This window comes from Dermacentor variabilis, chromosome 5, assembly GCF_050947875.1.
Source record: "Dermacentor variabilis isolate Ectoservices chromosome 5, ASM5094787v1, whole genome shotgun sequence".
In the NCBI taxonomy this organism is placed as follows: domain Eukaryota; kingdom Metazoa; phylum Arthropoda; class Arachnida; order Ixodida; family Ixodidae; genus Dermacentor; species Dermacentor variabilis.
The window spans coordinates 114530027-114556521 of record NC_134572.1 but is presented as its reverse complement, the minus strand read 5'-3'; the positions used below and the strand labels follow the sequence as shown (position 1 = coordinate 114556521).

General features: G+C 45.8%; 1 protein-coding gene across 3 annotated transcripts in view; it reads right to left on the bottom strand.

Moving 5' to 3' along the window:
• Positions 1-15750: 15750 nt before the first annotated feature.
• Positions 15751-26495, bottom strand: part of LOC142583068 (uncharacterized) — a 197213-nt gene continuing 186468 nt past the window's right edge. For 2 of the 3 annotated variants that reach the window (XM_075693354.1, XM_075693353.1), the window contains exon 2: positions 15751-22921. In XM_075693354.1, coding sequence (XP_075549469.1) covers positions 22776-22921 — 146 coding nt within the window. In that variant the 3' untranslated portion in view covers positions 15751-22775. The remainder of the gene's footprint in view (positions 22922-26495) is intronic. The other variant, XR_012828535.1, reaches the window with a different exon arrangement.

The window sequence follows — 26495 nt, the reverse complement described above, 5'->3', positions numbered from 1 at the left end:
GCACAAGGAGAAAAATAGTGTCGTGCCTTGATAAGCGCACATATATCAAAAGCGCACTTCACCTTGACATGATTGATGTGCAGGTGAATCTTCAGATGGTAGTCTAGGATAACACCTAGAAATGAAACAGAGTCGCTAATAGGAATAGAATGATTGCCTAAGGTTAACGAAGGAGAAATAGAGACTTTTGGTGCAAATGGAATAGTGAAAATATCGTTTTAGATGGATTAATGACTAGATCGTTGTCATTGCACCATTTCATTAGGCGGTCAAGAGTCTTATTTAGTTTGATCAGTAGAGAAGAGATACACTTATCAGCTATAGATATAATTGTATCGTCAGCATATAGAACGTAATGACGGAAGTCTGTGACGTCTGGCATATCACTAATGTAAACAGAAAAAAGCAAAGGCCCCAGTATTGAGCCCTGTGGTGCCCCTTGGTTAAGTTTTTTAGAACTGGAAAAAGTTTCACACGCATAAACAATAAATTCCCTATCAGACAAATAACTTTTTAAAAAGGCTAGGGCAGGGCCAGTAATTCCATATGCTTCAAGTTTACGAAATCAAATCATGTGATTAATAGCCATCAAATGCCTTAGTAAGGTCTAAGAAAACTGAACCAACGAATTCATTATTGCCAAGACTACTGTTAATAAAATCAGTTAAGCAAAGTACAGCTAAGTTGGTGGAGCTTCCAGACCAAAAACCGAACTGGCACGATTTAATTATATGGAATTTTTCCAAGTACTTGCTTAATCTGATCAAAAATAATTTTTCAATTATTTTACTTAGGAAAGAAAGAATCGAAATTGGACGGTAATTTGAAATTAATTCTTTATTACCTTTTTTAAGAACTGGAATAACCTTTGCACGCTTTAGCAATGGCGGAAATTCACCAGATTTCAAGATCAGGTTAATCACTACGCTCAGGGGTTCGCATATGGCATCAGCGACTAGCTTTAGGTGGCGCACTGCAATAGCAGCTATTCCTGGACTTTTGTTGCGAAGATTAGGCGTAATAGAAAGCACTTCTCACGGCGGATGAAGGTAAAATGAATGGCTCAGGCGTTCTATTTTAGGCTGAAAAGTTGTTTGCTTGCTTCTCTCAGGTAATGAGAAATGATCAGAAAAAGCGTTTGCTATCTGAACAGGCTGACAAAAAGTAAGATTGTCAAATACAATTTTAGAGATAAACTTAGGCGGCTCATTGTTGAAAAAGTCACTCAGCAACTGCCATTGCTTTTCAGGGTTCTTTTTATTCTGCAAGAACGCTGTTCCATAGTAAAGCCTTTTGGCTTCTCTGAGAGTCCTGTTAAGAACGTTGCAGTATGTTTTGTACCGATTTCTCAGAGAACAGTTAAATGGTTGTCTTTTAGTCTTCTTATACATTTTTTTTTCGCAAGCTCTTCAGCAGACCATCTGTCCTCCAAGAATTATCGGGGCGTTCAAATCGATTTTTACATCGCACAGTTCGAGGGCAAGTACTGACAGCTTTAGTGAATAAATTGCAGAAGAAATTAAGAGCTTCTACAGGGTCTTCAATAAAGTTCAGATCTGACCAGTCAGTGGAGCTAATGGTAGAAATAATTTATCTGTGTCGAGTACTGTAGTGAAGTAAGAGGTGACAATGTTGACCAAACGTGTTTCGAAGATTGCAAAAATCGGAAAGTGGTCAGTGAGGTCAGTGTTAACGACGCCCGCCAAAATGGGTACGTCTAGGTTAAGGTCCCTTTATAATTTTCAAGGTAGCGACATCTGCCGCGCGCGCCACCTAGGAAGTTCCTGTAGCAGACGGCGCCCACGCTAAACTGCGGCGCCGCGGCATTCGTGAGGTGAAAAAATATCTGCACACGCGCGGAAATAAAACCTACTGGTGCCTGACTGTGGTGAAAAACGAAAGAAGGGCCCGAACTGCTAAATCTAGTCCTTTAATTTCAAATGAGCTCTGAAAGAAAAACGCTCAAGAGAGCGGAATGAGGGCTTGATCGCCTCGATTCCGCATGTTTACATTTCGTTGGTTTGCGCTCAGTCACCGCGCGAGCCTTGGTGATTGCTTGCGCTTAATCCCGTTTGCTCTGTTAATTATTTTGCTTGTAAGTGTGCTGCGTACACATAGCGGTTACTCTGAACGAAGAATTCGTGTAAAAAAGAAGGCTGACAGTCGCTTGGACCGAAAAACTTTCGACATAACGTCGCTGAAACGTGCGACCCTCACGGTAACTAAACATCTTGTGTATGTGTGTGTGTGGAAACGAGTACGCCAACAGTCTTCTTGACGCTGAGTGTGTCTGTCGTGTAGCGATTACCCGACGACTGTTGTGTCTTGCGGTTCAATGCTACGAGGCAGTGCAACTGTCGTGACATTCTGAAGCAGTGGTATCGTTTCAGCGAGTCTCCTCGATCGTGTTCGGGCTGCTAGAGCGATCTAATCTCGCGGCACACCAACATCGAGCGTAGTGTGTGTGCGCGTGTGTGAATGCGGTTGACTGTTCTCGTGAACCGTGCGACGTCGCCACGTAAACTTGAATCATGGCGCGCATTGTTATGTTTACGCCTTTTCGCCTCCGTGCACCGCTAAAGCCCCGTAAGAATTAGAGGGCCTTTATACGAAACGCACGCGCATTGACCTAGCTATTACTGCACTGTGTTTTGCTGGCAATCCGTGTATCGGGTCTGGCGTTTTTCTTATGTTAATTTGCAGTTGTGTGTTTGTCATCAGTAAAATGGCTTCGCCGATTATTGAAACATCTTCGAGTGTAAGGGAAACATGGCAGGAACGAGCTCGCGGCTGTATGTAATCCACTTTGATATATTGTATTACACTTTATTTTTTGATGGCCGATAGCAGTGGCTATGCAAAATTTGCTTTCAAAAGCAGAGTAATGCAGGCACTTAGGAATATATTTATTCACATATGCCAAATACGATTAGGATATGCAGAGTTGGATGACTTTTTGGACATATTGTGAATCGCAGTTAATAACGCGCGCACAAACACAGGAAAGCATAAAAGTAGAATTCGCTGCTGAAATTTGCTGAAATTGCGTACGTAACGCAATGCAGATATTTGTCAGCGAGTTAATGCGCTTCTGCCACACTATTTACTTGCATGCTAGGTCGTGCTGCACTTGCTAATTCAACGGGCTCATAATGCACTAAAATCAATAATCTCCACAAACTTCGGCCGTCAACATTCATGCGCGCGAATGAAATACCATCGCTGCTCTGCACACACACGTGTATAGTTTCTCTCGCACCTTCGTATCACTCTACATTACTTTCCTAGCATAGTCGTGCAGTTACCGACGGTTCAGTCTTTCCGTCCAATTCTATGCGACCACATTTATCTTCTGGTTAGGTTTTGTTTGCCGCGCGGGATGCAAAATAGCTTCTTGCCGTCCTCCGTCTGATCTCGGCACCCACCCGCACAGCAACAAGGCATTTCGCTCCTTCGCATCCTAGGTCATACTGAGCTATTCAGCGGGCTCCCATAACGAACTAAAATAAATATTCACCACCAAATTCGGCCATCCACATTCATGCACGCGAGTGAAATACTATCATAGCTCGACACACGCACGTGTATACTTTCTATCGCACCTTCGTATCGCTCTACGTTACTTGCCTCGTATAGTCGTGCAGTTAGCGACGGTTTAAAGTCCTTCCGTTAAATTCTGTGCAACCATACTTTTCTTCTGGTTAGGTTCTTGTTGCCGCGCGGTATGCAAAATAACTTCTTGCCGTCCTTCGTCCGGTTTCGGCACCCAACCGCACAGCAACAAGGCATTTCGGCCCTCCCGGAACGAAATTATCGCAGCAATGTGCATAGCACAACAGGCGAAACGCGCGCACTTCGCCCGGCGCGCAGGAACTTTCATGGCGGCAAAGGGGCGGAGCAAAGTCACATGTCACCGTCCAGCCTATTACTGGCGTCGGCGGCTGGATCAAAGCCTGTCGATACTTTGAAATTATTGAGGGACTTCAGTCTAGGTTTGTTAAAGCATGATCAATTAGTGAATGAGAACCCTCACCAACACATCTTGTAGGTGATGTAATGAGAGATTCAAGGCCGTAGCCACTGAAGCAGTCAGTGTAGGCTGTATACAAGCTAGAATTAACATCCAGCAAGTTGATGTTTACATCTCCCACAATCATTACACTCTTATTTTCTGATACCAGTTTGTTAAGTACGTTATCAAGAGCATAGATGAAATCCGAAATGTTAGAACCTGGTGACCTATGAACACAACCGAGAACAAACCTTTTAGTGCTGCATGCCTCTATGGGCTCGTTAGTTTCCACCCATACCGTTTCGCGGCAATCGACGTGAAAGTTTAAATCATTTCGGCGAGTGCAACTGATGCGCGGAAAAACAAAGATGGCAGCCCCACCGTGCCTACTGTTTAAACGGTGACAGTATTCAGGACTGTAAGAATGAAACACATACATGTTACTATCATCGCTAGAAAGCCACGTTTCGGAAACACAAATGAAATAGAAATCATGATCAAGCGAAGATTAAATTATTTATCCTCTCGTGATTCTTTCGTAGACTGCGTGCGTTAAAATGAATCAGTGAAGGATTAGTGTGACAAAGTAAAGAATGAAGTTCACGAGAATACGTAAGGGACATAGCAATGAAAAAGTGACCCGGCACGTGTAATCAGCACAACAGGCACCCTTACGTGAATATGCGCAGATCCGACTCGGCTATAAGAATTCTATAAGAAGGAGGCCGAGCTGCCCCCCCCCCCCCCCCCCCCAACGTGAGCCGCTCCCCTCGAAAAAAATTTCTGACAACGCCACTGATCGCTACAATACACAAAAATGAGCGAAGCTGGTTACACAGGCCCGCATGTTCAATTTTCAGCGCAACTAGTGACGTTGAGTAGCTGGGCGCTACAGCAGAATAAAAAGATACGGTTCTGGAGTTCCATTTTCTAGACGACGGGCTCTATATCAAGAAAAGACTCTAGAATTCAACGCTAATATTCTTGCTAGATTCGTTTCGACCGAATAATTGCATACTGCGGATGTATGTCCCTCGTTCGTTCTGCAGTCTGACGCTTATTTACCTAAATAAATTTATGAAAGTGGCGAGAAATGCAAACGGCTAACTGCCTATGCCGCTGGTGGTGAAATCAGCTCACCGGACTCTATAAAGTCTATATTTGTTGAAGGGCACAATGCCTGCAAATAAAAGACCTGGTTCTGAAGCATCTCCTCGTTTAAGCTTTTCATATTTGCACTCGCTCGTACTTTTAGAGAAAATTGTCCTTCAATAACCACAAATAAAAACAAAAGTCTGACCACCCTCCACTTTACCCTATGAAGGACAGAAGCCAGGAGACGACGCAGGACAAAAGGTAAAAACGTTTCCATCGCCGTTTACGCCAGCCTGTAGCGTGTACGACAGCAAAGAACCCGTTTGCTTGGCGAGACAGACCTACGCTGATCAGTTTTCCTTGGAAGGAACACCCTTAACGTAATTGATTAGGGCCCCGATCAGCTATCGATTGAGTGATGCAGGCCTCCGCCTTCTGCGACCAAGGCTGTGTGCTGAGCCGACAAAGTGAGGCCAGAAGTAAAATCTAGCTGATTGCTTAAAAAAAAAAGTTAAAGCGATAGTTTTAAAGGAGCTTAAGTTATTGGCTTCGGTCGCAGTAATTATCATTACATTTGTCGCTTCCGTCATGTCTCTTCGGTAGAATTCGCTGGAGAAGTCTGCTTCTTTAATATTAGATCCCGGGTCAACGACGTGCAAGCCGCCCTGCCGTCTTGTTCACCTGTCGTTGCCCTGTGGTGATAATCGTCCTGTCCTCGTCGTCGACGTCGTCGTCGTCGACGTCGTCGTCGTCGTCGTCGTCAATGTTATTTTCACCGTGGTGTCAAAATGCCCTCAGGCCATCGTCAATGTAATCGTTTTAGTCGTGCTGTCAACGCTGCCGGCCTGCAGTCGCCGTCGTCATCCTCATGTCGTGGTTGTCGTATACATCTGTCGTCGGAACAGCTAGTACTGTTTTCGACGGCACTTACCTTCGACTGACGTGTACAGTTTCTTTGTGCTTTCATAGTTTGATTCGACAATGCGTCAAGGTAATGAGCGCGGGAACAGTAGAAGGATAGAGAAAGGCACCATTATTATATATATATATAAAAAACTATTTGCTTTCAGAGCGGCTGGACTTTAACCACCCCCTCTCGCACTCTCGTTCCCTGGTTTTATCTACGCAGCGGGTATGAATTGAGCATAACAAGGCGTCATGGAACTCCGTCGTCCACATGAATTTAGGTGTCCTAAACCCCTTCAGTGTCGGGTTTTTTTCGGAGGTGACGCGCACTACCTAGCGTCGAGTTTTCTCGTCGGATATTATTAAATGAACACAACGCCTTATTTTTTGTTGTGCAGAAATAAAAAAAAAATGACATGACAAATGACATGAAAAATATAATGACAATTAAATGCTCTCATGGTGAGGTCCTCCCATTCCTCTCTGACAAAAGGAATTTCGAAAGGAACATAGTGGGACAGAAACGCAGAGTACCGGTGCGTCAGTGGCACTGAAAGGGTTAATGCAAATGGAGCGCCACGCGTCACTTTTCTTGGGTGGCACTAAAGACCGTCGTCTGAGTGACCTTCACGAATTCTTCTTTTAGCCATTGGTTTAATATTTTCCCGATAGTCCAAGTCAACGGCAGCACACAGAGAAATCAATAGTAGTGCCAACATGCAAGTAGCGGAAATTGCAAGGATTTGTTGTTGCTCTAAGCATGTCTATATTTTCGTGGTTATTTTTCCCCTGCTGACATAAATACGAGGGTAACCTTCCCAGCCTCTCCTATCATCACTTTTTCTTGTCTACCTTTATATTTCTCGCGTATAAAGTTTACGTGTTTGTTTGTATGTAATCAAGAAGCAAAATAAAAAAGAAAGAGCTAAAGTTAACCTCATGTTCGGTCAGCTGCAAGAGTTGAACGAAGACAAACTATATGGAACAACTGCACGGCTGAGCTTTCTTTCCAGCTGACGCAGCGTCTGTCTGGAATAAGCGGAAAGCTGTTTGTGGTTGGTAAACATTCTATACGGCAACTTCGACGAGTCAGCATTTCTTTACCTTTGATTAGGCTGCAGAATTTATACGACACGACCAGTGGCATAGCCAGAAATTTCGTTCGGGGAGGAGGGGGGGCTCACATTGCAGCTCGGCCTCCTCCTTGAGAGCATGCTTTAGCTCGTGTGCTCCTATTTAAGTACATGTAGAAGCATAATTCGTTTTTCTCGGCAACCGATGCACCAAATTTGACGAGGTTTGTTGGATTTAAAAGAAAAAATTTAAGTCTAGTGACTATTGGTTTCGAATTTTTCATTTAGGTTGTCAATTCCTTCTTAAAAATTGACCAAAATCGCTAATTTTCAGCAAACGGAACTATCAACTTTAAAACTCTAACTCCGCAATGAAAAATGATATCACAATTCTGTGAATTGCACCGAATAGTACATCTACAGCGGACAAAATTGCTATGTTGCACATGAATCTCAAGAAATTTAGTATTATGGAAATGCTGCTTTCGTAGAATCCTTGTACACAACGTAACCAATTCATGTAAGATACGAATTGACACACGAAATTTGTCCGCTTTGATTGTTATAATACATGCCGTTTACAGATCAGCGACATATGTTCTTGATGCAGATCTATTAGCTTGTAAACGTCATGCTCCTATTTTTTGGAACTTACGAGTTTTTGAAAATATTTTAAACAATGTTCAGGCCTTGCATCGAAATTCCGCTTCCAACAGACACTATAATTTAACTTTCTGTCTCAAATGCAACAAATTTCATTAAAAGCGATCCAGGGCCGGTATTTTGTAGCGATGCCTTTTCGATTCTATGCTCTTTCAGGCTTTTCGCGCTGGGCCAGTGGTCAGAGCGGCGGTCTGCCCACATTATCAACGGGATCAGGCGGCCGTGTGTGGTGGATGATAAGAATAGCATGGAATAAGGCATAAGGCATCGCTACAAAATAGCGGCCCAGGGGTTATCACAGAAAAGCGTTTCTGGGCTTCACATGTATTGAATAGGCGGCGTCGGAGTTGGGCCCGAGCTAAAGCTACCTCTTAACCTCTACCTCTCTTACCTCTACCTCGTCTGCTAGCCAAAAAGCGTCCAAACCTCTGCCAGGCGAAAATCCACTCGGCCAGAGAAAAGCGAACGCGCACCGAAGTGCGCCGCGTGGTGGTCGGTGCCACATGAGAAAAACGCATGCTTTCTGGCTGGCTCTGGCAGCCCGCGGGTAGGGTAGCGAGAACAAAAAAAATTGAAGAAGCTCAATGTCTCCTGGCGAATAAAAGTCAAAGTAGAAAAAATAAGAATCTTGGGTGGCTTAAGTGTCTTGACATGGATGCTTTGGCGTCGGTGAAAAAAAAAATGTTAATATATTTTTATGTGTGATGACGGCACAAGTGAACAACCCAAACGCTTCGTCTGATCGTATCTCGCTGCGTGTTTTGTCAACTTGTCTGATACTGTGTTGATTTGGCTTGTCTCGTTGTATATTCGCATGTAATACTTTAAAAAAGTCAATGGACCTTTGGCGTCAAATATTTATAGGAACATTAAACCTACAAATTCCGCACTTGAAAATCTAAAGCACGACTTAGGAAATGTCAATGCACTTTTCACATCAAAAGTTTATGAGAACTTTACACCCATAAAGTTTCGGAATTGACATCCATGCGCTCCGTAGATTCCGCTGCCTCCGAAAGATGCCTCGGCGAGCCCGTTCGCCATCAAAACGCCCTTGAAATTTTGCTCGGATGGGGCTGTTTGCGTTATGTGACTCCCGGTGCATAGGCATTGCCGCGAAATCCAGCCCGAGTTCGCAATGTTTGCGGTGGAATGTCTTTTCGAGCATGAAAAAGACATTCCAGACAAAATTCAGAATGATTTCCGGCGCCGGGAGTGGCTTTGGTCGGCGGTGCATGGACAGCACGAAAAAATTTCGGGAAGGCGGGGGGGGGGGGGGGGCTGAATCCCCATAAGACCCCCCCCCCCTGGCTACGCCCCTGGACACGACCACTCCAAAAACATGGCTAATGCTCCGAAAGCAGTCTTTCTCACCAGAAAGAGACCCTTCCCCTACGCAGGCCTATGTTGCCGCTTTTCCAGAGGCTGCCGGAAACCTTCGTTACTGTGGCTCTTCCGGTGGCAAGTGTCTGCTTCGCCTATGCATTTTTTTTTTCATGAATGAAGCGGAATGCATCTTTTGCGACTACGCTCATTTTCTTGTGCATGTAACCTATAGGACCAAGCTTCGTTTCTCTTTGAATCATGTTCTTTCGAGCTGGCAATTTGCTTGTGTGCGAGTACACTTCAGCATATACAAATAACGGTGTATAACGAGGAATAAAAAAACCCTTAGGCTTATCAAAAGAAAAAAAAAAAAGAAGACCGGCAAGGCGCGCTGTTTCCGCTTTGGCGTAATTTGTGACTGTCTGCTCTTGTTCGGCCAGCTTCCCGCTCATCGACGCCATTTTCCTTGCCATTGAATCGAAGGTCCGCTTCCCTCTATTCCTGTGGTGCGTATATATAGTGGGCATCTGGTACCGCTGATGGGTCTCTGTCGGCGTACTTGTCGTCCTTCACTTTGGCGTCGATGCTCCGCCCGTCTGACCGATGTAGCACTTGCCCCAGGAAAGCGGTGTTGTAAACTGTGGCGATTCTGTGCGTCAGCGGGCTGTTTGACATGTTTCTTGTCGCATTTGCGCTTCCAACTTGTCTCATTGTCCAAGCTTCACATCTCGAAAATTATCCTACAAGCTGTTACAGCCACACTAAGCAAAAACGATTAAATTCCGGAGTTTTACTTGCCAAAACTACGATATAATTATGAGGCACGCCGTAGTTGGGGAGTCGGTATTCATTTTTTTGACGAACTGGCGGGTTCCTTAGATGCAACTAATGCATGGTACTCCAGCGTTTTTTGCATTCAGCCCTCATCCAAATACTGCCGGGATTCAACCAGCGATCCTGTGTTCAGCAACGCACTGAGCTACCGCGAGCGGGTGACGCCTCCATATATACTACTCGGTTAACGAATGCTTACAGACCGTCTAAAGCGCTTCGCGTAGCGTAAAAAGAAGCGGCATTACCGGTTTCGATGCCATACGACGCCTTCGATTGCAGCCGAACGCCTGGCTTACCGCAAAAGGGGAACGGGCTTGTGCTAACGCTATTGACTGGACGCGATAACATATATTTCCCATATGAAGGGAAGATTGGCTTGGTACACCTGAAAAAAAGTGTAATGCGACATTATGCGATATCAGCATACTCTGCAGCACGAATAACCGTAAACGTGAGTTCGCATGTTGTTTGGACAGCGTCTTTTAGCAACTAAATGGCTGTCCGTCGTGGATGAATATTTTTACAGGTCAGGAGGCTAGTTCTAAAAATAAAAAAAAGAAATAAGGCGTTTAGCTTCGACATGAATGTCATGTGAAAAGTTACAGGCGCGATAGACGTATAGGAACAACTGAGTGCCCTTTAGCACGTGCACGTACGTTTGACGTCGCTGCACTGTCGTGCTTTTTAAGTGAAGATTTCGAGTCCGGTATATTGTGCGCTTTTTATCAACACGGGTATATCAGACAGAGCTCGTATACATATGCGCGCAGTCACAGTGGATTGCCCCGACACGCAGTCGTCATAACCCGAGAACGTCTCCTATGCAAAAAGATTTTCGTATGTTACGGCAACTACAGGAATTAAAAATAAAGGTGTTGCATTGCAAATTTTCTTCCGAACGCGTATACGGCATAGCGAAATTTCTTTCACCAACTGCAGTTTCCTTGAAGTGCAAGACACCAATGCACTTCGAGTGGAATACTTTAATTACTTCCGTCCTTTCTTTTATATCCGAGTTACTAACTCGGTGAGCGATAAGTTATAGCATAACAAGAGCGTAGTGAGTTGATCTTCATGCGTATTGACACGCGTCCTTGCTCACATTTTTTTTTTCTGCCACCGGCCAAAAAACGTTAAACGTTAACGTCGGGCTCAAGAAGCGCCTGCGTTCAAAAGAGCATTCTTGATTGTTGTAGGCGATTCTATCTGTTGTCTATGTCATCGGCCGAACCTCGAGTGTTTAGATTATAAGCGCGACGCGGATAGCGTTGCGTGTACTTAACTATAAGTACGCGAGTGCCAGCGATTGCACTCGGACTTTCAACGAGTCGTGTACAAACAGTCGACGCCTCTGATCCGCAGATCAGCGCTTGTTACTATCGTTCTGCAGCCCGAGTGTAACTTGTTTTGCGGGCACAGGTGCACCCGCCAAAGAATAACTGTTACTTGCCGTTGTGTCACAATTTAATTCTTCACCGTCTCGATAACGTGACCATATATAACTCTTATTGTTATCTCGGCTTATGCGTCTCCAGGGGCTATCAGTCTCGCTCGTTCAGTAGAACCGATGGTTGCTATAGAGGCAGTGAAAACGACGGGGAGACATGCTTAATGGCACTGAAAGGAAATATCATCGACAGATTGCTGGCACATACCGACTTTCATGACGGATTACGCAGAGCTGAGGTGGTAAGAGTTGTCTGCTTTACGAGAAAACAAGAAAAAAGGACTACACGTAATCGGGAATCGCTTAATCGGAGGACGCACACTTGCCGACTTGGGGAATTCGCTCGCCGCCCACTATGAGCGAATTGAGCGAAGTTACGGAACAAGGCCGTGTGGAGGTGGAGGAGGAGATAAACTTTATTGCTCTAGAAAGAGTAATTCAGCGGTCGGGCCGGATGTCTTCATCTTCTATTGGTTGATGACGATCTCCGGCCTGCATGGTTGGCGCCCTTATTCCAGGGCACCACTGAGCGTGGCTGCTCGTCGGGCATGATCCACCAGCCTTCGTTGGAGGCTAGGGTCGCCGCTGGAGAGCATGCTCTCCCACTGCTCCACACTCGAATTTGCTATTTTGTGGAATGTCTCATTTGTATTGCACTATCCCATGTGATGTGATAAAGTGTGGGTGTTGCGCCACACCACGGGCATGTGTCCCTGTATTGACTTGGGAACATTTTGCTTAATATATGCAAATTTGGGAAAGTTCCTGTCTGCAGCTTTCGCCAGGAAACTGCCTGTTGTTGAGTGAGTGTATTATGGGGCGGGGGATATCTGATCCTCGTCCCTCTATGGTAATTTAGTATGTCGGAGTACGTTGGAATCACTGTCATAAAATCCTCAGGGTCTCTGTTTAGGTCCGCTCGGTTTATATGCTCGCGAGCGATCCTATCAACCCTTTGGTTGCCCTCGATCTCAGTGTGCCCCGGTACCCAAAAGATCGTGTGTCTATAATGCGTTTATTCTGTTGGCCAGTGCGGAGGAAGATTTGGAGCGCTTTTTGACCGATTCTGCCGTTAATGTAGTTTCGGCATGCTTCCTTGGAGTCTGTTAGAATTGTAAGGGATCTATCCGTGTGGAAGTTATCACCAGCATTAACGTCCAGTCTGCGCTTTCAGTTGAATTCGTTGCATTAGTTGCGCATAATAATCCACGCAGAAAGCGAAAACAGCGTTTTTTCTTATTAGGGCTCCAACACTTGGGTGCGGCTTGCGTTCCCTAATCTAAAACTCTCTATTTACTCAGCACCTCGCCACTATGGGAAGGGGAAGTCAGAGACGCTAAATGGTGGCGCGGTCACGTGTTAGAAGATGGTAGCGCCCATGCAGCGACGCTGTAAAAGTTAACGAGAACTGAGAGAGTTGCTGCGTGCTTTGAAGCTAGCCGCTTTCTGCTTGTATAACATCGTGCGTGACAAGCATTTGGCCCCACGCTCTATTGCAATATTTCATTTCGTTCCTCTCTCCCTCGCATGAATAGACAGCTCATATGTGTGAAAAAAATCCGTGTTCGCAGCTTCTCGAACGGGGCTACTATAGTAGCCCCGTTCGAGAAGCTGCGAACACGGATTTTTTTCACACATATGAGCTGGTAGCCCCGTTCGAGAAGCTGCGAACATGGATTTTTTTCACACATATGAGCTGTCTATTCATGCGAGGGAGAGAGGAACGAAATGAAATATTGCAATTAAGCTAGCGCATCGGGCTGCTGCGCTGAGGTAACACGGTTCGAAACCAACCATCGGACAAACTTAATTGGGTCATTGAGTATGTGGCAATGTGTACATACGTGCCGCTCTTCAACGAACATCTTTCACGCCGACGTGGGTCACTGTAGAGGCCGGACTGGGTATAGGTACCGCCGTTCGAAGAAAATATTTGATGCCGACTTGGAGCTTTGGGTCTGTGCTGGCCTTCAATGAACCTGTTTGATGCTAACTTGGGTTGCCCGGTAGGCCCCAACAGACCGCTTTTCAATGAGCGTCTTTCACGCCAACTTAGCTAACTATAGTATGTGCCGCTGGGAATGTGCCGCTTTACAACGGCGGAAACGACCCTTTCAATTTCTCCCATGCTCAGCGGAATCGAACCCACGTCACAAGGGTTCCCGACGCTTTAGCAGGCTGCGTCATGAATGCACTTGACCCGCCGTGGTTGCTCAGTGGCTATGGTGTTAAGCTGCTCAGCACGAGGTCGCGGGATCGAATCCCGGCCACGGCGGGCGCATTTCGATGAGGGCGAAAACACCCGTGTACTTAGATTTAGGTGCACGTTAAAGAACCCCAGGTGGTCTAAATTTCCGGAGTCCTCCACTACGGCGTGCCCCATAATCACAAAGTGGTTTTGGCACGTAAAACCCCATAATTTTTATAATGAATGCACTTGGTGGGTGCCGCTCTTCAGTGAACTTCTCGCCGACTTCGGTTCCAGTATGCGCACTGTGCGCGGTAAGCGAGGGAACGATTCTCAGCGTTCGCAGGCACCGGCGCGCCATGCTTCACGTCTCGGAGGACACGCACGGACTTCTCGGTAGAGCCACTAGATGGCGCAGCGCGTCCCGAAAGAAGCACGCCAGATGAGCCCGGTTGCCGCATAACGCGTTTATAAGCATTTGCACGCACTTGCGCGCTATGCGTCTCGGAGGTCAAGCGCAGGCTTCGTGGCGGCGGTGCTAGATGGCGCCGAGTGTTCTTAAGGAAGCATGAAAAAGGTGTCCCGCCGCAGCACACCCATCGTACATAACTCGTTTCGACGGCGGCAATACGTTGGTTCAGTACATTGATTCAATGCTGAACGCATTACCCTCGACAAACATCGTGAGATGAGCTCTGATGAATTTTCTTCGGTATCGCCACTGATGCGAAGCTGCTGAAGCCACCTGGAATAATGACTGCACCAGGTGACTACGCAAGTTCAGCTTTTCTCCATCGGCGTGCGTAATGGAGAAAGAAACAGGGAATGAGAAATGTGTAATGAAAACAGTTTGTGCTTACCTTTGCATCCGAGTCCAAGGCAGAAGGTATCTTCGCTTCGAGTTGTGTTTTCTTTCTAATACCCACCTTTACTATGGCCCACTGTTGCGTATGTATGACCTGTTTGCGTAGTTTAATTTTGTTCCTCGTATCACCTCACGTGAATGTCGCTCATCTGATGGCTCAGCGCCCACTAGAAGGTATCTTCCGTCGCGCCGGTCCGCGTCGCTTTAAGCGAATGCATTCATGGTTAGAGAGACCGTAAAGAGAAAAATAGGTTGACCTGTATTAGTAAATGAAAAAAAGAGAGGCCGTTCTTATCATGAGAAGAGGCTTGATATATACTATAAAATAATTTACACCCTTGAAAACGAGTAAGAGTATGACTCGATTTATAAGTCCCACATTTAAACCATTTTGACTGTAAAAAGGATGTTAGGGCGTCCGTTCTACATCGTTTTACACCATTATTGATTTTAAGGGTCTTAATTATTTTACACTGTAAGCCAGAGAAGGCGCAGAAACAAAAGAAGGGTGGCGTCGCCACCTTCAAATTCCCCGATTAGCTCACCGTGACGTAATGCATTTTGAGGGTGTCCTATCGGCCCTACCGAATTTTCCATCTGTAAATTTGCAGTACAGTGCATTATAGAAGAGCCAAACACTGAACTGAGCAAGGTTTAAAACTTTTTACTGAGTAACAACAGCTCAAATAAAAACGAGTAAAAGAAAACTGAATTTGGTGACGTCTCACTGACGTGTCAGCGCTGTAGGGATTTGGCGAGAAAGTTAATAAATATGAGTTTGGCCTTCCATTTCCCTCCTCATACTCAACACATTACGGAAATATAATGAAAGTCTAGTTCAGGAATATTAACCTTAAAAGTCTAACCTGTTCGCGACCACTGTCAACGTTTGTGGACACTTTTTCTGGAGCCAAGCACCGCTGCACAAATCTTGTACGCTACCAGCGTCCATACTTCCGGACACTTTTTCTGAAGGCAGGAATCCCTCCGCGAAAAGTTCTGAGGCATTCAAGTCACGCGAGTTTGTTAGCCTACATCATGGTTTACGCTGCTTACAAAGGAGGGAGCCGTACCTTGGCTGTGGCAGCATTAAACAATATATAAAATGGCTGTGAGCAGTCCACGAAATGTTTTCGCAACTTGTGTCAAGATTTGCGGAAACGGTTTTTGGTATGACAGTGTTCTTTATGTCACCAATTTCTTTCGGTGAGCTGTTCAAATAGTGTGAAATTACGTTTTAAACACAGTTACTCATTTTTGATTTTGTGTTTCTCTTTCGTACCGCTTTAGCACAGTTTGAGGATTGTCACAAATAAACGAGGCTGTGTACGCCGCTTGCGGTTGACGATACTTTATTGTCTCCTTGCGATATAAACCTAATCGAGTGACTAGAAACATACAAGTATTATTAGCACGTTTGCAAATACAACATCACACACGGCTTTGGCACGCGAGCAGCTAGGAATGGAACAAAAAGAGAACGCTCGAAAAGAGTGTTGCAATACACACACAATCCTTCCGATCTAAAAAAAAAAAAAAACCGTTCTCCGCGAGACACTGTGACGTCATAAATATGCGTCACTGTCTCTCGTCGGACGTCGCTCTCCCGCCCCTAATGCGATCACTGGAGCTGTATAGATAAGAGAAATCACCTCCCATACACCTTTTCATTTTTCCTCACGTGACCAGTGATTGATCCCAGATAGAATGAAAGGAGGTGCCAAGAGTCGAACAGTGCATTGGGGTGCTAGAAACGTTCTGTGTATTTGTCTTGATTTTTGTGTCTTTACGCGCACTGTGCCTTAATAATTTTCTCGGTGACAAGGTCAGTTTATATGCAGGACTTCCACGTTGGAATGCAGACACTTCGATACTTGCAGACACTTCAATCACTTGCATTGTTAATTGATCAATTTCCAGGCTGCGATTACATTAGGTGACACCTAATGCAAGTGCTTCCTTTATTTGCTCGCGAAAAAGTAAATTAGTTATTTCCATAGCGAGTGCGGTCAGACCTTTCGCCGAAGGGGATTTCAGACAATGTCGACCACACAATGCGTCACAAATGCGTCTGTAAGCTTCACAAAGGGAGCAGTTACAACTAGTCGCTGCCTGTTTGGAACCATCCATAGGAAATAAATTTTTTCAACTGATTTTTCTTATCAGAAAGAGTTTCAGAAACCAGCGCCAATATTTTTCTTGTAACTGTATGGCGGTTGGTGATTACTAGGTAACATTTGTCTCATTGAAAACATCTTTAATAATTGTTCGAAGTCAGCTACATATTTCTCCAACCGTCTTGCTCGATTCTGAGTAACGTTCATTGCATTATGTCTTCTCATATATATAAAAACGCTTGCTGCAATTATGCGTGGTACAGTACGCAACGCGTTGAAGGCGAAAAAAAATTACTCGCTAAAAAAAAATACCTTAATTTCTGCAGTATGTTACATTGAAATGAAAAAAAATCAAGTAGAAGCTTGCAATACCCATGGTGTCAGGTGGAGTAATATGAGAACTTCGCTAGTTTTCTTAACTAGCCCTGAGCAGACATCTCGATATTAAATAAACGTCCAAAATGGTTAAATTGTATACTGCTGCACTTGGTCTAACTGGGAACAACAACCAACACCGACAAAAGTAAGATTGGCCGGAATAATGTAGCATTTCTTTATCCCCATTCTATTATATTGTTATCATATACCGCTCCTTAGTGTCTCATTATAGTGATAACGGTTGGCAAGGTGACGCTCAGGCCAGTGTGCAAAGATGAAAACGAATAGAACTGGAGTAATATTGTTTCATTGTTCCGGCCGTGAGATTCGTTTGTGAAAACACACCACGCGCCCTGTTAAACCGCAAAGTTTCTCCTCTACAAGACAGCGTGATATACCGTGCAACCTGACAAGGGAACACCAATCAAAGCGACGACGTTCACCCGGAAACCAGCGCAGTTTACACATCATATACCCTTTGCCACTTCTCGCTGCGCCCGTGAAGATAAAAATCAGTGACAACGTGACATCGTGACATTGTGAATGGGGTTCGAAAACATGCTGCGTTCCACTCACACCTTCATTTTGTACAACGGCTACGCCAGTCAATAGAACTTGTCCTGTAGCACACGGGAGACATCGTGCTCTGCAGCACTCGGATAATGCCATCGTAAACATTGTATATAGTTTGAGGAGGTATGCATCTCCGAAGAAGTCAACAATGCACGCCTAATGAAGCGAGGACGGAAGAGCGTTCGTAACTTCTGTACTGTCACGCCCGTGAGGCGTATAAGTTACGAATGTTTTTGCCGCCGGCGCTGCTACATCGGTGACAAGCTGTACTGCCTAATTAGAAGCGAGCACTGCGCAGCCAAGCGTTAACACTCTCGCTGTCTTTCAGCAGCCAGCCGATAACGTGCACGCGAATAAGACATAATTGGCTACATTTGTGCAACTAAACACCGGAACACCGAGCGTGCGCACGTCTCCTTCATTCGACGTGGTGTAGCTTAGGCAAGTTGACACCACATGCGCAATACGAAGCGAGGCTTTCGCGATGCTTCTGGAATGGCGGTGCTGGTCAACCTCGTAGCATTTTGTGGCATTGAAAATTTACTGCCCGTTTGAGCAGCTTTCTTATTCATTTACCGGACTGAATTCTGCATCTCCTGTGCATTTACACGAAACTTCGCGTTCAGTTGCCACTTCATAATCGAGTCAGGTTTCGCGATGTTTACTGTGTCAGTGGTATACCGTCGTGGTCCTTCACTGTTTAAGAACTGCAGATGCTGGGAACGTACCAATTGCGATGCAACAGCCCATGTTAAAGGCAAGGTAAGTCGACCAGACACGACAAGAGGCGATAAAGTTAGCCACGTAATGCTGTGTGTTCTTATGCAGCAGCCTCCCCTTCGCACCAAGGTCTAGACTCTAACGGCGCGTTCGCATTGGAGCAATGTTGTCGTACAGTGGCGACGAGTTCGCGCGTACACACAGATAGTCTGACCTGAACACGAGACGTCCTATAAATGACTACACCAAGGATGTTCGCTATACTTACTTCTAAACAAGAAAAAAAAGATTAATAAAATCAGGGAGGCAACGCGCGTGATTAATGTCTGTATCACGCGCTGGCCACTGTCTTTGTATGTATATAGGAGAGCGGCGACTATCCCCTCAGTGTATAAATGTGATGTAACACCTTTACAAAGTGCCCCACCGCGATTGTCTAAACTATGACTGATCCGCGCCGTATTCAAGGATTGCTCCTTCCTGTCGCTTCGTTATTGTACGCACTGAGATCGTGGTTTACTTTCAGCGATGTATGTGTCTGGCAGCTTATGGTGCTACACGCGCGACGCACTAGAATCGCCATTTCATTTGTCGCCAGGCTTTGTTGGCGTTTGGCGTACGGCAAGAGCTACAAGCAACGCCGACTCGTTTCACTGCTGCCAGCGGCGGACGCGGTGACCTGGTCGGCGAGGAAACTAACTGAGCAGCACTGGCGAAACGAAATCGCGACGTCGCTTGCTGCTCGCAATTACTCATTGTAATCTAATGCCGCGACCAGTTAGGACTAGCTTTCACTCTGTGGCGCGGGACAAATGAGCTGAGAAATGCAGAGTATAAGATGAATTCGGCATTTCCTGGAAGGGTGCGCGGCAGGGAGCTTCGCGCTACAATCACCGGCGCGTCGCGGAGATATATGCAGCTAACTGTGTACACCTCGAATGCAGAGAGAAAGCTTCCTGATCAGCCAATGGCTGCTGAGTTTGGATGTCGTATAAAGTGGGGCGCTGGGTCGACGGGCTGATGCATGGAGTTGATTCGAACGTTCGTATAAAACGGGGGATAGTCTCCTTTGTGTAGTCTTGCGCGGAGGCCTGCACGGGCTCCGCTCTCAGTTCCATGCTCGCCACCACTTTCCGTCGAGCGCTCCGCGAGCGCATAAAGTTATAGCGCGGTGTTGTGATGTCAGTATGAGGAAGATTGTGGCCAGTTGTGCAGGAAACGTCCCTTGCGGTGAACGAAGAATATGACGAATTGCGACTACCTTTTTTTTTTTTTCTGTTATAGTGACTCTGGAAAAGCGCGGCTGTTCAAAACAAGGAAAGAAAACACTGCTATTTCAAGTCGCATGTAAGCGAAAAGAACATCACTGATAGCGTATGAGCGAACGTTGACAATTAGTGATCTGAAGATGACAACACGATAAAAAGCCTATTGTCCCAGATTCTAAATTGCGCGTTTGAAAAAAAAAAAACAGTTTGTCCGTGTTGGCAATTGCACTGGGGTAAACATTGCGCGAACAAACTCACGTGCTTTCCTAATTGAATTATCGTGAAGTACGCGGAAAGTTTTTGTGCTGGCATATGTCACTGCAAAGAAATGGAAAGAATGGCGTTTTCTTTCTTTCTACGCTCTTCTTGGCGGTTTTCACCTGTCAACAAAAGTAATCCTCATTTCAACGCGGTTGCTGCACCACAAAGCACGACAAGCGTAACTATACGTGCCTACTTTAGCTTTTATTCTTATTATGCTAACTGTGAGCTTGGTTTAATACTCGTTTTCTGTTTCGTCGTCACGCAACTACGATCGTTTTTGCGTGCGCTTTAGGAGAAAACGTTCAAGCCACTACTGCTCGTATTCCGGCTTTACCTATAGGTCGCATTTTGATGCAGGCCATAAGTATATCTCTACCAAACAATGTATACAATCTCTACAAAACAACCTATCACCCACTGCAAGACGATCAAGAGTTGACAAATTTCCGTAACATCTACATATGACATCACTAAACATTGCCACACTGCTCACTCTGTAATACAAGCAGTGATATCACTCATCTTATCAGTACACTTGAACAGGCGCGAAAGATTCGCCGCTTCCCAGGGACCATGAAAGAAGATTCTGCGTTTTTAACTGGTTTGAGCAATGCGTCACAGTCACCTCAATTTCTAAAGCATTGCAGCTCCCGCACCTATGTATAGGAAAGCAGTATATAAAAAAATCAGTGTCCAGTTTCTTGTGCAAAATGTTACACATGTGCTCAGTGAATATGATTACGAATAAGAGAGCTGCTGAAGGGCAATCTTTGTTTCAGCTAGGCCGTCACACACGAGATGGCTGCGTGCTTTTAGGCCTCGCAATGCAACTTAGTACGCTAGGTCATACAGCGTATCTCGTGCGTATATTTTCTTCTTGAAGCTCCAATTCGGGAATTTTGCTGCTCTCCCGCAGATATGGATATCGACTCGACGTTAGAACAGCCCGCTAAATCAAGACGTACATAGTTCCTGGTAAGAAAATTTAGCCGATGGCATCGATATTAAAGGCGCTACGTGTGTCTGTGGGAAGCCGTGAACGCCGCTTAAGGTGTTTGAATGCCGGTAAGGTATGCTTTGTTGACTCATAACATCTTGGAAATTGTTGATACCGTTTGCGATACCCTAACGTCTGAAAACTTTTGTATGTTAGCTAGAAAACGGGTGCTCAAACAAGTTGAATTAAAGAATAATGCGTCTCGCAGCCATGGAAATGGTTGAGACTGGCGGCTACTGAGCTCCATAACTACTGCTAAGCTAAGTACTGATCTCTTTATCTCTCAGAGAACTCCAATACTATATTCGTAATGAGAAAGTATGATGCGATCTTTCGCATACAACGAGTTCAGCACTCAACTTATTCTTGTTGCAAACGATAACTTTCACCACATCCAGAAAGTGATAAGTATGTTCTTTCGTAGATAAAAGCAGTGCCATCCGGACTCCTAACAAAGTACCGAGCACTCTCCAAGTGTTGATAACCGCAACTGCGTCACGCTTGTTTTCAACGATTCATTCATGGTCCCTTCTGCTTCCTCTCTCTTCTCTTTTCATCTGCACTTGGAACGTAAACACCGACGACACAACGAAAACACAACGAAAACAATGCTAGATGGTCAGACAGACACGCGAAAGGTTCACTTTCGAGTCGCTGTCACGTGGACTGAGCAATGCTACACGAAATGACTCACCACGAGAGAAAAATGAAGAAAGACAGACAGACAGAAAAGAACAACTCTGCAGTGACATCATCACCGGTGACCGAGAATGCCGTATAGGGGCGTCCGTCTTTCTCACTGTCGCGTTGACCCAGAGAAGTGAGACATATACACTGGCGCCACTGGTGACTCCAGTCAATGGAGACGGTGCCGTGTACGGGTTGGCGTTGAAGCCGAGACACCGCGCCGCTGCTTGCCTGGCGACGCTCGAGTTGTCGAAGTCGGCGCTTCTAAGGGTGCGCCTACGCGCGACGAGCTCTGTGCAATCGTCCGAGTGCTCGACGCCACAACTGTTCTCTCTGGGGGTACATGCGGACGCCACTTTGAGCAACGCGTTTCACTTGTGCTGCGTGATTTCGCGTGGTCAGCGGCGAAGAACGGGCAAGAGTTGATGAGGATGAAAAATTTCTGGCTTCACAGAGCATTTTTCATGCCCTCAAACGAAGCTATAGCTGTCGGAGTTCGAAAGGACGCCTTTCTGGCATCGTAGAATGAACGGCGTGCATGGTTAGAATTTGAATAGGGAAGCTAGAGAAAATAAATAATAAATTATATTTTTCTCCGAAGTGAAAACACCTTTTTTTTTCTCAGTAACGCTGTCACGAGTGCGACGCCATGAGACTCTGTTGTGAAAGGAGTTTTTCTTTCCTTTTTGCCACAGCTGCAGTTAAGCAAGACAGTGTAAGTACCGTTGAATTTTTGCCCTGCTTTGATTGAAAAAGAATTTCTTTAAGAAGATGAACCACGTTGAAGGTTCCCGGGGGCCGACGGTTCAAAGCCACGAATGAGTAAGTGACTGAGCTATTGAGTGAACGCGACTTGAGGAAACGACCACTTGTCTACATAAAAAGCAGAGCGTGTACAAATGAGAAAAGTGTCAACGCGACCTTGAGTGAACAGGAAAAAGATAAGAGAGTAGCAAGGCGAACTATACAGATTTGTCAGAGAAAAGCTTAAGATTACAAATGAACACAATAGAAAGAAAAGTAAAAAAAGAAGAGTATACAGCGATATCGTGTGAATCTCTGTGATAGCTAAAGATGGGAGTGATACCCTTCTAACAGGTAGCGAGTATGCTACAGATGTTCCGGTTCTCCGCCGCTGGACAGGCGAACCCACGTTTGGGCAAGCTATGCATGCATTCCGCACCTTCCTCGTCTGAGGCAACGAACCTCAGCTAAACCACGAATCACTGTGTAGCGGTCCTTCCGAATCTTCCCGACGTCGTCCCGGAGCAGTAACGAACATCTCCTGTGGAGATTGTGGTGGTGGTGGTGATGGCGGTGGTGGCACTCGGACCACCCGTACGTCAGGGCCAGGCGGCGGGGTCAGCCGACGGCCACCGGCGGCGCGGTCAGCGTCGCGTTGTCCGACGCGAACGTTGTGGTAGCCGTCGCCGTCACGGTGCCTCCCGTCGTGGTGGTGGCGGCCGTGGACGTCGGAAGCCGGAACAGGTTTTCGTTCTCTTTCCTCACTGCGCACGAGAGGCGGTGGGGGGGGGGGGGGTTGAAACAAAAAGATTGCGGCTTTAGTCACAGTCCGAGTGAGTATAGTCAGTACAGTACAGTCAGAAAGTCAGTACAGTGGCAGTAATCACTAGTACAATAAGTAGGGCAGTCATTAGTGCAGTCAGTAGAAGTAGTAGTACAGTCAGTATAATAGCATAGGCAGCACAATCAGTATATCCATCCATCCATGCATCCGTCTGTACGTCCGTCCGTATCTATCTATCTATCTATCTATCTATCTATCTATCTATCTATCTATCTATCTATCTATCTATCTATCTATCTATCTATCTATCTATCTATCTATCTATCTATCTATCTATCTATCTATCTATCTATCTATCTATCTATCTATCTATCTATCTATCTATCTATCTATCTATCTATCTATCTATCTATCTATCTATCTATCTAAACCTAGATGTTGATGATGATGATGATGATGAAAAGCTTTATCCCTCTTTAAAGGGAAGGGGGCAATGGAATAGAGGGTGGGGGGAGGAACTGCTTGAAGTAGGCCTCCTTTATCCTCTCAGCCCACTCCAGGGTGGCCTCCTGAAGATCGGGCCTCGAGCTGCGCAAGGCAGTCTCCCACTGCTCCTCACTAGATATTAATTGCTTGAGGAAAGGGGGAAGGGGGTGCTTAGTGCACCCCCACATGATGTGGTTTAAGTCTGCTTTGTGGGAGAGACACAGAATTTACAAGAGGGAGAAAGGTAAATGGCGGGATGAATGCGGTGAAGGAGGTAAGGGGACGGAAAGGTGCTAGTCTGCAGCTGTCGCCACAGAACTTCACACCTACGCGGGGATTTGTCCATGAGTGGCGGAAAGGTTAAACGGTCTAATCGGTAGTGTGTGCAGATTTCGTGGTCGGTAATAAGTCGATCCTGCGCTGTAAATGGCGTCTCCTCCGTGGCGAGGTCCGACACATCTGATGCCTGAGCCCGGACTGTAAATCCTCGGGCACTGGCATGAGCCGCCTCATTTCCGGCAAGGCCCGCATGCGCGGGAGTCCAAATTAATGCAATAGTTTGGTGGAAAGGATGGGCCAAGAGGAGAGAAATGGCTGGCTTAGAGACCCTACCCGCTCCGAAGTTATGTATGGCTGCTTTGGAATCGCTAACGATAACTGATGAATTTGGGATTATGAGGGCCAGGGCTATGGCCGCTTCCTCCGCCTCCTCCGAGGAAGAGCCAGGAATGGAGGCGGCCGCAGCGACCTGGCCGTGAGAGTTAATGACTGATATTGCGTAATGATTTCTGTTCCCACATTCGGCGGCATCAACATAGAGCACGTCGTTTGAGGTGCAGAATTGTTTTTGGAGAGCCTTTGCTCGATGCCTCGTGCGCTGTTTGTGGTGCACACGGTGCATGTTTTTAGGAAGTGGGGGGATGCAGAGGTTTTCGTGTATATGATGTGGAATGGTGTACTTAGTCTTGATGATGGGTGCCGCAGTGATAGAAAGAGTTTGTAGAATGTGGCGACCTGTTGCGATGTTATAAAGTCTGCTATAGTATTGCGATGTGAAGTGGGCTTCTGTGAGTTCAGTAAGTGCGCTGAAAGTTCCAGTAAGCATTCGCCTTTCAGTGGACGTACGTATGGGGACCCCCAGAGCGAATTTATATATTTTGCGTAAACGAGTGTCGATCTTATCTGATTCTGATTTAAGGAAATGTAGATATGGTGTTGCGAATGTAATCTTACTGATAACGAAGACCTGGATCAAGCGGAGAAGTTCGGCCTCCTTTAGTCCGCCATGTTTATTGGAGACTCGCCCTAGAAGGCGCAGGGTGTGATCGACTGTGGTGTGGAGTGTATGTAGTGTATATGTGTTGAGCCGGTTGCTTTGAACGTGTAAACCGAGCACCCGAAGCCTGTCCACTCTAGTAACGGGGATGTGGTTTAGGATGACCTGTATACTAGACATGAGTTTTCCGGCCCCCCGGTGGGATGGCAGAAGAAGTAGCTCGGATTTTTTAGGGGAGCATGTGAGATTCATAGCCCCGGCATGAGCCACGACGGCGTCTGCTGCGGCCTGTAGAGTGTCTTGAATCTCTCCATCGGAGCCGCCAGTCGCCCAAAGAATGATGCCATCGTCGTCGAGTGAAAACTTGAGATCAGGAATAGACCGCAATGCTTGCGCCATCGGCATCATAGAAAGATTAAAAAGAAAGGGGGACAGCAGTGAGCCTTGGGGCGTGCCGTAGCTACCTAAAGCGTACGAAAGGGATTGCTCTGTGCCTATGTGTATCGTTGCGGTACGGTTGGATAAGAAGGTACACATGTAGTCATATGTCTTTCCGCCAACCCCAATGAGATTAAGCTCTCGGAGGATGGCGGGATGTGAAACGTTATTGAAGGCTCCGTGGAGGTCCAGACTGAGAATTACTTGCGTATCTAGACTGCTATTGGGTGTAATGATGTCATGCTTCATTCGAAGCATGATATCTTGGCATGAGAGAGATTTTCGAAAACCAACCATTTCTGATGAATAAAGATTGTTGTCTTCCATGTATTTAATGAGTCGGTTGAGGATGACGTGTCCGAGTGTTTTACCTAGACAAGAGGTTACTGATATAGGCCTGACATTAGAAGTGTTGAGTGGTTTGTTTGGCTTTGGGATAAAAATTACCTTGACATGTTTCCACGAACTAGGGAGGCTGCCAGTGTCAAAGCAGTGATTGAAGTACGCCGTGATGGCTGTGACAGAGTTGTCGTCTAGATTACGGAGTACTTTATTGTTAATAAACCTAGAGAACTGGTGCATAGCCGAAGTACTTTCTACCTCAATATCTCCACAGCAACCAATGTATAACAGAATAAAACAGTATAATTTAGCTGCTGAATATCTTGAAAAAAGAGAACAATAAAAATTTTGGTTAAACGTTGGTTAAACCTAGAGAACTGGTGCATAGCCGAAGTACTTTCTACCTCAATATCTCCACAGCAACCAATGTATAACAGAATAGAACAGTATAATTTAGCTGCTGAATATTTTGAAAAAAAAACAATAAAAATTTTGGTTAAACGTTTTGAGGCGTAACAGAGTATGTCGTCGAGCCGCATACCGCAGCTCCTCCAGGACCTTCACTGCTTCAAAGCCTCAGATATTGAGAAGCGCCAAAATCTTCTTCGCTTCGTTGGCAAACAGTACACGACAAAACAGTACGAGAAGACAGGCAATATGAAGAAATGAAACACACACGGCTCGGTGCGCGCTCTGCCACCCTCAGCTGCTTAGATACCAATTGAAAAGCGCACGCGATAAGGTAGCGCATGAACCAAGTAGCCTAAGTATAATCGACCCCAGCCTGCAGCGCTACAAGGAGAGCAGGCTGGCGCACCTTCCGTTGATCGGTGCGTTAGGCGGGCTACGGAAGTCATTCAAGAGTATCTCGCGATAGATCTTGTGATTTGCGAAGGGCTTCGAAGGTTTTGACAATGACTTCGAAAGAAGACCGAATCACAGGAAGCCAATTGGGACAGAGAATAACACTTAGCGTGCGCCGCGAGCTTTCTAATAAACAAGCTCTCACGAA